Source organism: Sinocyclocheilus anshuiensis, unplaced genomic scaffold (genome assembly GCF_001515605.1).
Source record: "Sinocyclocheilus anshuiensis isolate Anshui unplaced genomic scaffold, SAMN03320099.WGS_v1.1 scaffold284, whole genome shotgun sequence".
NCBI classification, from domain to species: domain Eukaryota; kingdom Metazoa; phylum Chordata; class Actinopteri; order Cypriniformes; family Cyprinidae; genus Sinocyclocheilus; species Sinocyclocheilus anshuiensis.
In genome coordinates, this window is record NW_015554266.1 from 157,590 (window position 1) to 170,089 (window position 12,500).

General features: G+C 32.9%; 1 protein-coding gene across 2 annotated transcripts in view; it reads left to right on the forward strand.

Annotated features, from left to right (window-relative positions):
* LOC107671308 (nuclear factor erythroid 2-related factor 2-like) overlaps window positions 1–12,500 on the forward strand; it is a 20,965-nt gene that overhangs the window by 1,540 nt on the left and 6,925 nt on the right. The window contains exons 2-4 of one of the 2 annotated variants that reach the window (XM_016464199.1): window positions 7,567–7,827; window positions 10,967–11,062; window positions 11,177–11,323. In XM_016464199.1, coding sequence (XP_016319685.1) covers window positions 7,567–7,827; window positions 10,967–11,062; window positions 11,177–11,323 — 504 coding nt within the window. Of the gene's footprint in view, window positions 1–7,566; window positions 7,828–9,046; window positions 9,192–10,966; window positions 11,063–11,176; window positions 11,324–12,500 lie in introns of those variants that run through there. The other variant, XM_016464200.1, reaches the window with a different exon arrangement.

Here is a 12,500-nt window from a genome sequence, read left to right on the forward strand (position 1 = left end):
TTGTGGGGACATTCCATAGGCGTAATGGTTTTTATACTGTACAAACTGTATTTTCTATTGCCCTACACCTAAACATAAATGTCCTCATAAATCATCTTCTCGTTGTAATACCTTTGTCATACCCATGTCATTATACAAATTTGTGTCCTCATAAATCACAAAAACATACACACACACACACAGAAACACAGACACACACACACACACACACACAGATAGAGAGACAGAAACACACACACAGACAGAAACACAGACAGAAACACACACACACACACAGATAGAGAGACAGAAACACACATACACACAGACAGAAACACAGACAGACATAAACACACACACACAGACACACACACACACACAGATAGAGAGACAGAAACACACACACAGACAGAAACACAGACAGACAGAAACACACACAGACACACACAGAGAGAGAGAGACACACACACACACACAGAGAGAGAGAGACACACACACACACACAGAGAGAGAGAGACACACACACACACACAGAGAGAGAGAGACACACACACACACACAGAGAGAGAGAGACACACACACACACACAGAGAGAGAGAGACACACACACACACACAGAGAGAGAGAGACACACACACACACACAGAGAGAGAGAGACACACACACACACACAGAGAGAGAGAGACACACACACACACACAGAGAGAGAGAGACACACACACACACACAGAGAGAGAGAGACACACACACACACACAGAGAGAGAGAGACACACACACACACACAGAGAGAGAGAGACACACACACACACACAGAGAGAGAGAGACACACACACACACACAGAGAGAGAGAGACACACACACACACACAGAGAGAGAGAGACACACACACACACACAGAGAGAGAGAGACACACACACACACACAGAGAGAGAGAGACACACACACACACACACACTTAAATTAAGCTGTCACTAAGTAGGGCCTTGTTGTTTATAAACTTAATGTCCCATAAATTACATTAAAAGAAATATGCTTTTTACTGTATTGTACACATATTATTCATAGATCATGTCAGAATTACGACATTGAATGAAGGTCAAGACCACTGAGGTGGAACAGGCCAAAATCCCCATTTTAAGCGGAGAAACAGATATCTGACATATTTTAAACGAACAGCTTTCATGCTAGGTTAATTTTGTTAGATGATAAACAGTTTAGTTTATAAAACACATACAAGTAATGCTTTAAAGTGATGTGACACCAAATGAATTATTGTGCCGTGTGCTTTAGGCTACTTAATGATCTGTTTAGCGGTATATATATAATGTAATCAAGTGTGTCAGTGTTTTTAATGAAAATGATTAAGTGTGTGTGCTGATGCCCAAAGTACACATTTAAATATGTTGAAGGGAACTATATTTAAATCAGTTCTATGAGAAGCAAGCGTTTCGATGCTCGTAATAATAATATTTAATTGAGAGTGGAATAACGTGAGGGCTTGGTGAACCGGTTTTAACGCTGATTACGTGCCGTACCTTCCTGAACTGTGCAGTGAACTAAAATAGAGAACAAGGAGTTCTCTTGTTCCTCCAACGGTATATTCCACATTCCCGCAGTCTAGAGGAACAGGAAGTGAGACAGGTGCGAAAAATAATCACTTCTTTATCAGGAAACTTTGCAGTTTTAATATCCGCCTCTGGTTTCTCGTTGCCATTAACCTGGATGATGATAACAACACTTTGAACATTAATTATGTAGTTAGGCGTGTCTTGCATATACGTTTTCACTTCTAAATGCAATCCCATCAATAGGCTTATGGATACACAAACATACGTGCAATACTCTTCTTAGTCTTAGCCTCACATTCACTTATGTTTTATACAAAACCCCACATAATGAGTGTCAACGTTATCAGCAGCATGAGATTATCATCAGATCAAAAACACTCACCGCGATCACAAAACTGATAATATTTACCAGATATTGTTCCTTTCACTTTAAAGGAACAGTTCACCAGCAAATGGTGATTATTTTCACCCTCATGTCATTCAGACCAATATTATTTTCTTTATTTTTTTTACCGTGAAACACTAAATCTTGGGCTCAGTGTTAATTTATGATTCAACTTTTTGTTTATATTTTGAAACATTTGAATATTTTCTAGTTAGTGTCATTTTTATACATTTTTTTAAATGTCTGTATAGTTTAAGTTTTTAATTGTAGTTTTTTTTGCTCTGTTTGTCATGAAAAAAAGGATGATATGGCTTCAGAAGACTTGAAATTTAGTGTACAATTAATATGGACTACTTTTATGAGAATATTATAGTGCTTTGTCATTTTTTTGAGTTTGGCAGTTAAAATTCACCATCTACTGCCCCTCTGTATGGACAACAAAACCTCAAACAAACGGCCAAACACTTTGTGTAGTGTTTCACAGAAGAAAGATAATAATAAAACAGAAAATAATAATAATAATAACCCAATATTTTTCAGTTTTGGACTATTTTTTTCATTAAAGATCTGTTTTAAATAACTATTTATCATTGGATTGACAACATATGCTTTTGTAACGCACTCGTAAACAACAGAATATGTTTTGAAAGCTCTTTAAAGAAACATTTCCACTCACAAAACACCCAAACTAAACAATCGGAAACACACGTTGGTCATTCATTCTGCTTCGAGGAGGAAGAGAGCGCTTCTACTCATGCTGGAGGAGAGGGTCCGGTCCGTCCTCTCGTGAGAGGGGCCCATTAGCAGTAGTTTAGATGTTTCATCATCTCTGTGGCTCCTCCCCGTCTCTTATCTGGAGCTGGAGAGGATGCATGTGACTCCGAGCGAGACGGACATGTTGCTGTCTGGAGGCCTCTGAGACGCCAGGATCTCATCCACTCAGTTATTCTCTAGACCTCGTTTGTGGAAACACCCATATCATTATATTGTTATAAAACATTTGTATATAAATTTGTAATTTATATGTGTTTATGTAAATTAAATTGACTAAGAATTTTTGCACTGGCAAAATTATTATTAATGAATAAATAAAAAATAAATACTAAAGATAAAAAACAATTGACTAATAATAATAATAATACTACATTCAATAAATTGACAGTCCTTTTTGTATTTGTATCATATTGTTATAAAACTTTTTTAATAAGTTTGTTTGGTTTAAAATGTAAATAAATTAAATTGACAGAATTTATGTGCTAATAATAATAATAATAATAAAAATAAATAAATAAAAATAAATACTAAACATTAAAACAATTTACTACTACTAATAATAATAAATTGACAGTCATTTTTGTATATGTATCATATTTTTATAAAACCTTTTTAATAAATGTATAATTTTTTTAAATAAATATTGAAAATGTAAATAAATTAAATTGACAGAATTTATGTGCTAATATAATAAAAATAAAAATAAATACTAAACATGAAAACATTTCACTAATAATAATAATAATAAAAATAATAAATTGGCAGTCTTTTTTGTATTTGTATCATATTGTTAAAAAAAATGTTGTTAAGAAATGTATATGTATTTTTAAATAAATATGAACAATTTTAATAAATTAAATTGACAGAATTTATGTGCTAATATATTACAAATAAACAAATAATAAATAAATAAAAATAAATAAATACTAAACATGAAAACATTTGACTAATAATAATAATAATAATAAATTGAGAATTCAGAAAAAGTCCTTTAGTCAAAAAGAAACGTGTCATAACATTGTTATAAAATATATATGTATATTTTTTATAAATTTGTCATTTATAGGTGTTTAAATAAATTAAATTGACTAAGAAGTTATACATGGGCAAAATTATTAATATAATAATAATAATAATAAAATGAACATTCCGAAACAGTCCTTTATGTAGCCTTATTTAGTTCAACTGTAGCATCTGCTGAATTCTGCTGTGATGTCAATGCTGACGGCTGATTCCGAATTGTGAAACAGAATCGCTTCCTCTTAACTCTGCAGTTCCTCTGTTGTCAGAACACATTTCTTCTCTGTTTAGTCCCCTGGGCCTTGTGATCTGAAACTATAGTATGCTGATTTTCTACAGCTCTCGAGTCACATGCTCGACATGGTTTTTCTGACCTCATAAACAGATAAACGCAGCGCTGCAGACGGATGGTGCAAAGCTTTCGCAGTGTAAATAAACGGTAGAGGAGGTTAAAGACTAAGCACTGCATATCTCAGACACTGTGATTTTAGTTCCTGCAACCATCAATCAAGAAAAGACAGAGGCCAAGGTTTCAGAAATATTTGTGTCACTCAGCCTGGGAAAAAAAATTTAATTACCAGCATTTTTAAATGTCTCATTTGGTGGTGTAACATTTGAACCAAGCGTAGAGCAACATTTTGCATTCAAGCTCATAGATTGTATAGCACTCGATTAGCAGAGAATGATATTTATAGAGCTGGGTGGCTAATTAACAATTGACAGGGATAGTTAAGACAAAAAAAATGAAAATTCTGTCATCATTTAGTCATCCCCGTGAGACTTTTGCTCATCTTTGAAACACAAATAAAGATATTTTTAATGAAACCGGAGCGATTGAATGTCCATGTGACCAAAAGTGACACTTCAAAAAGTTCATAAAGACATTGCAAAGTAATCCATATGAATCAAGCCGTTTACACTTTATGCAGATATGATGAGCAGTTTTCATTTAGGCTTTTATTCACATATAAACACAACAGCACACATAGATACGCTCATCACAAATGGTCAGATGAGGTTTGTTCTTGCGTGTAACACAACGTTCTTACGCTTTAAGCAAGTATGGTTGAGCTTACATTTACCATATTTGATGTGCTCTATGTATGTGCACTGCTCAGTATATATATATGTGTGAGGAAAATTCATTTAATATTTCATTAACTTACTTAAATATGTTCTGCATATAAAGCAATCGTGTCTCTTTAGAAGACTTAAACTGCTTGATTCATATGGATTACTTTTTTTTTTTTATGATGACCTTTGTACTTTTTATTTTGTGCTAGTTTTGGATGCATGGGCAAATGAATGGACAAAATGGTCAATATTAAAGTCAGCATTAAACAAATATTCAATATATTCTTATTTGTATACTGAAGATAGACAAAATCTCATGGGTTTGTAACAACATGAGTGCGAGTAAATATCACATGTCAAAATAGAGTAACATTTGTTTCACTCTATTTTATTTGAGCCTTCATAGGATTTTGGAGCCGTTACAGCTGATGGCAGGAATCTGAAAACAGCCAAATGTTGGGCTATTAATCTGTCTGGCCAAATATATCATCTATCATGAATATCTGAGGATCCAGTTGTGATTAGACGCTGGTTATAAAAGCGGGATCAGAATTCTGCTTTGTTTGGAGTTGTTTTCCAGGTGTTTTAGGCACATTAATTAAAGTGTATCGGTTTCAAAACACGAGATGCTGAAATGCACTGACTTCTAGGTATTTTTTTTTTTTTACAATAAAAACACACCAGTGCTTTCGTAACCTCTTTTTACATGCCTGGAAATTTCAGTATTGCATCAGAAGCGGTGGACTCATCACTGAACTAGTTAGCCATTAGCTGAAAAAAGGCCCTTTTGACCAATTGAAACAAAACATTTTAATTCTGTCAGGACCACTATCATCAAAATGATAGATACTTAGCATAAAGTTTGGTTTGGCGGTATGGTTCTGTTCTGGGCAAAAAACTCCCTGCCCATCCAGCGATAGGTGTCGTATTCCTATAGGTAGATGTGATCAGCTGACAATCAGCTGATGCAAGCTTGACTCATGTGACCTACCAGAACTAACGCTAACACGTAATTAATACCAATCAAACAGTACTACAGTAAAAGTATAATTACTGCTTGTTCATTTTACTTGAGTAAAAGTACTTGATTTTTAATGTCCTCAAGTATTAAAAAGTTAAAAAAACTTTGTATCAATGAAGCATTTTTATTATTTTATCTAGCTAGTCGTTTAGGAAAATTAGTGCATGGAGACACTGAGTATTTTTTTTCATCTGCAAATAAGAAAAAAAAAATAGTATTACTAAAACTCGCCGTACAACTATAAAAACATTAATCGCCATTGTACTAAAATATCAAACAAAGAACAATATATTTTGAAGTATTGTAGAGTAAAAACTATGATATTATGCTTTGGAATGAAAGTAACCCCCCCCCCGACAGGCACAGATACTTGAAAAATGTATCTAATGTATCTAAGTACAGTAAATAAATAAAAAAAAAGAAAAAAAAAAGGAGTAGCAAATACTTTGTTACATAATAGAAACCTTAAAGAAAAAGGCCAGCCTAATGCATCTTGCTGGATGTGCACATCTAAATATGCTTCTTATTATTTCTGGTGGTCTACCAAGGGCACGTCAACATGCCAGAGACAAGGACGCAAACTATATATTGTTCTCTGTCCTTGTATTTGACAAACACCCTGATCTCTGTAGTTAAACCAGCATGGCGGGTGGCGTTTCATTCTCGGCTGCTGATTGGTCAGAGCCGCTGTACACTCCTCCAGATCTCTGCAGGACACTAACCAGACCAGAGCTATATAAATAGTTTAACATAATATAAATGGTATTTGATGTCGTATATAACGTGAACACCAATGTCTGTTTGAATCAACAAGAGTTTAGGAAAAATGTATATTTTAGGTGCTCTAACTGGTCACCAGGTTTTATTTCTAAACACATTTTGCCTTCATTAGTTCATTTTGAATGGTCCTGCAGTGGGACAAATTCATTTTTCAAAGAATAATATCTCATGCAGCCTGTCAAATAATATGAGCATCTCTTCTAAAACTATAGAGAAAACACATGTGAGATTACTGGAGTCTTTTTCTCGTGAGCAAGAGACTTGAGCAAGATAAACAGTCAAATAAGTGCTGCTGGCATTTCATTCAAAATAAAAAGAAAATCAGAATTCATAAAATGTATTAAAAACTAATATCATTAATACAACTTAAAAAAATTAAATTAAATGACATTACATTACATTAATCCAGACTACAAAACTTTACTTTTTCAGAGCAAACTTCCACTTCAGTAGAAAATAGATAATAGATAAAATTGATACATTCTTAAATGGTCCTGTGGTGTGACAAATCCATGTCATCTATCAAATAACACGAGCATGCATAATTTTGATAAAGTTCTTAGAAAATATTTTTAGATAAAAATCTCGTCACACAACAGGACATGTCAACTTCCCGCATGCAGCCTATGAATGTTTCACTCGCAGCGCAAGCTGAAGGTCAGAAAATGAAGTTTGCAGCAATCGTTTTTCGTGCTTTTTGAGCTGAACTGACCTTTAAATCTGCCACTAACATTTATAGTAACACTAACAGCGTGTGCATGCGTTTGTATCCGCGTGGGTGGGTGAATTGTGGTTCCCAGAGAAGGAATGAAAAAGGAGAAGCAGCATGTATTATTCACGCTGTCTTGCATTGTGCGTGTGCTTATCTGAGGCGTGCTCATAATCCCTCCCAGACAGGCGGGGTGTGGTCAGGAGGAGGCCAGCTCTCCTCTCATCTTCATCTAGCTCTGCTGTTTCTCTCTAGGATATGGATCTGATAGATATCCTGTGGAGGCAGGACGTGGATCTGGGTGCGGGGAGGGAAGTGTTTGATTTCAGCTACAGACAGAAGGAAGTGGAGTTGCGTCGGCAGCGCGAGGAGGAAGAGGAGAAGCAGCAGCAGCGCTTGCGGGAGCAGGAGAAAGCTTTACTCGCCCAACTCCAGCTGGACGAGGAGACCGGAGAGTTTGTGCCTCGAAGCGCCCCGCTGACGCAGACCAACACGACAAATGCCGCAGTCACACAGGTACGCCATGCAGTCACAGGAACAGAGGTGTGTATGTACACATCGACGCCAGGGCAAGAGGAGAGCAGATGTGAGATCACACACACACACACACACACACAGACAGAGGAGCTCAACAGGCCTCACCCTCCCCTCATATTACAGGGTGCAGCTGCTTAGTTGCTTGGTAACCGCCACTATGGCATAATTACTGGAACTCAGGTGGTAAGGCTTTATCGTAAGCGCAGTTCCGCGAAGTGGAAAGCAAATAAACTCGCAAACAATCCTAGTATGACATTGATAGGACACTAAAGAGCTTGTTTCCCCTGAGGAGGTTAGGTAAATTTGTGTTTCGCAGATGTACTGTGTGATTTTCGTCCTGTACAACGTGAACGCACTTGAGTTTTTCCTTAACTTTGGACCTAATTGCCTACGTTTATTCTGCTAACTCTGAGTTCGTCTCAGATGTTACTCTTAAAGCTCCTGAGAGAAACTAATATATGAGACATAAGAGTTTATAGCTACAAAATGATGGCATAGCTCAGATCTTTGTTTGGATCCTAGCAGCATGAGAATGATGAGAAATGTTTGAGAACACATCAAAATGGATGACTTTTGATCGCAGACTTTGGTTTCTTGGCAAGTCTAAGCATAGTTTGAGACAGCTGAAATCTCATCTCAAATTTAATAAATAATTAATGTTATAAATATTCCATTAATGGTTGCATTTGCGACCAAAAATATTAAAGGGGTCATATGATGCTGCTAAAAAGAACAGTATTTTGTGTATTTGGTGTAATGAAATGTGTTTATGCGGTTTAAGGTTAAAAAAACACATTATTTTCCACATACTGTACATTATTGTTTCTCCTCTATGCCCCGCCTTTCTGAATCGTGTCGATTTTTACAAAGTTCATCGGTCTGAAAAGCGAGGTGTGCTCTGATTGGCCAGCTATCCAGTGCGTTGTGATTGGCCGAATACCTCAAGCGTGAGACGGAAATGTTACGCCCCTCACCATATTGTGATGATGCCCTGTCAAAGAGAAAGGAAAAATTTAAATTGCATCATATGACCCCTTTAATTTGCGAGTGAAGTTTTAGCTGAGGTCGGCACTGGCGACTATATAAATTTACATGTTATGACTTAAAAACTTGCATGTAATGCCCTTTTTCCTGATTGTTTTGCGATCACGTCATTTGTTTATGTTGACGTAATAAACCGAGACGATGCGCATCAAAGTTTTAGAGGAAAAACAGTCCTCATCTCTGCTGAAAGCAGCTCCAGCTGTGCAGCATGAGAGAGATCCAAAATGACGGAGACGTGCAAAGTCAAAGTGCAGTAAAGCAGGGTCTGTTTCGTGCACAACTTGAACAAACTACAACAGGTAAAGCTGTCAGCTGTGTGGATGTTAACAATATCGTTTAGTCTATATGCTGTGTTCTGTTAATGCGTGAACTTATTATTATTTGTAGCGCACTTGCCATATAATAATCGCAATAAGCCTTGCGCTCTGTTACCTTTTAATAAAAAAAGTATCAGCTTTAAAATTCTGCCAAATTCATAACGAAATTAAAAACAATAAATGCCGTTTTGCCGCTCTTTAATGCGGCATGAGCACGTGAACCCATCATATCTTTCTCTTTACTACTATAGTACGAAATAAACATGAATGAACATCAAAGGTATATTATAAGATACAGTACAGCTTACTGAAATGTCTCATGTAATCACTCATTCAGTGATTACACGTAAATACATTTACCACAGAATAACCATTCGGCGTCCATAAGCTCATTAGTCAGCTAGAAAAATAACTATAACTATTCATATTTTTACTTAACCTGTTGTCTACATGATAAGAAAGAATGCAAGGAGCTAAAGATAAAATTCAACACCACCTATAATTGCATGCTACTAACGAGAAAAAAAAAAACTGGATGTGTGCATGCATATGACAACATTTATAGGATGCATTGAGGAGGGGCCCAAACTACACTCAAGGGCCAAATGATGCTGAAATAATAATGGTCCGTGACATTGGTACAGATTCTGTGCAATAAACAATTCTTTGTGATTGAATATAGTTCTCAAGTTGGAAAAGACATTTAGTTCCCACTTTAATTGAACCTTAGAACCCAGGACATCTACAAGATGGATTAAAATGCTGATAAAGAAAAGATGAGACATAAACACATGACAGTATGACTGAAATGTTAAATTGTAAAAAAACTAAAACAAAAAACATGTTTATTCTGTGGCAGTTAAAAAAATAATTAGGCACCTAATTTTGTTTCTTATAGGAGCCAATGTCTCTGGAGCCCTGATTAATAAATATAGTTGAAATAGCATTAGGAAAACTATTAATTATTTAATTGAATTGAACTGAATTTGTGTACATCTTGGTGGAACTCTGGTAAAAATAAAATAAAACAAAATACACTACAATACAATACAATACTTTAGGCATCCTAAACTTGTGATTGTACATTTTCCATTGAGGTAAAAGTTGTTAGAAGATGCACAAGTCCAAATGGTTTTTTTTTATTAAATTTTTTATTATAAATTAGATGAATAGATATTTGGTACGTTTTTGAATAGCAAGTCACTAAATGAACGCTTTTATGGTCCAATTTAAAGCAAATATTGTGTTACCGTTTCAAATATATAGATTCCAGCCAAGGATGAGTTTTATATGATGGCAATGATGGCATAGCTCAGATCATTTGATGCTAGAAGAATGAGAATGATGAGAAATGTTTGAGATCACATTCCAAATCTGACGTTTTGCAGACTTTGGCAAGTCTATGCATAGTTTGAGACTCATGTTAATTCCATTAATAAATAAAATTAGTTAAATTAGCAATGATGAAACTATTAATTTAATTTAGCATCCAGAGCACACTTCATTAAATTTACGGAAATTAAAAATCCAAAGCACAACCACATCTACACAAACACTTCCACTTTAGTAGTAACTACAGAAATCCCAGTCCCTTTCAAATCAGTACATGAAATCATACAATTTTACCTTAAAGTTTGTTTCGATAACTAACTCAGTCAAGTCAGTCCAGTCATAGAATCTACATTTACATGTATGTTTCCTGCTCTGTGTGTCGATGCACTGGGTTTATTAAGGTGTATTTGACTGTGTACGTGCAGAATGGCGTTTTCGCAGAACAGGATGGTGATGCCATGTCATTTGATGAGTGCATGCAGCTCCTGGTGGAGACTTTTCCACTAGATGAGGCAGCTGAGGTAATTATGGGATATTTATCAGCCATGTAACACCTCACACCTCATGGCAACATAACACCTATACATGTCACTGCACTTCAGTCTAATTATCTCTCTTCTCTGTTTTCTGTGCAGTCAGCGCCGCCTTGCCTGGACGCATCCGTTCCTCCTTCCACAGATCTTATGATGCCCCCAGACATCCCAGACTTTACCCACGATCCTTTGCTGCCAGGCTCTCTGGATCAAGCCTGGATGGAGTTGCTCTCACTCCCAGAGTTGCAGGTATGAACCCTCAACCAGACCTCATTAACACCCTATAATCAGAGCAGGGTCCAAAATGAACTTATTGCCAGTCCTGGAAATGCCATAAATATTTCTTGCTGGCAACATTTTTAAAATAAAATATTTGATAAATAATATAATCATAAAAATATTATATATATATATATATATATATATATATATATATATATATATATATATATATATATATATATATATATATATATATATATATATATATATATATATATATATATATATATATATATATATATATATATATATATATATATATATATATATATATATATATATATATATATATATATATATATATATATATATATATATATATATATATATATATATATATATATATATATATATATATATATATATATATATATATATATATATATATATATATATATATATATATATATATATATATATATATATATATATATATATATATATATATATATATATATATATATATATATATATATATATATATATATATATATATATATATATATATATATATATATATATATATATATATATATATATATATATATATATATATATATATATATATATATATATATATATATATATATATATATATATATATATATATATATATATATATATATATATATATATATATATATATATATATATATATATATATATATATATATATATATATATATATATATATATATATATATATATATATATATATATATATATATATATATATATATATATATATATATATATATATATATATATATATATATATATATATATATATATATATATATATATATATATATATATATATATATATATATATATATATATATATATATATATATATATATATATATATATATATATATATATATATATATATATATATATATATATATATATATATATATATATATATATATATATATATATATATATATATATATATATATATATATATATATATATATATATATATATATATATATATATATATATATATATATATATATATATATATATATATATATATATATATATATATATATATATATATATATATATATATATATATATATATATATATATATATATATATATATATATATATATATATATATATATATATATATAT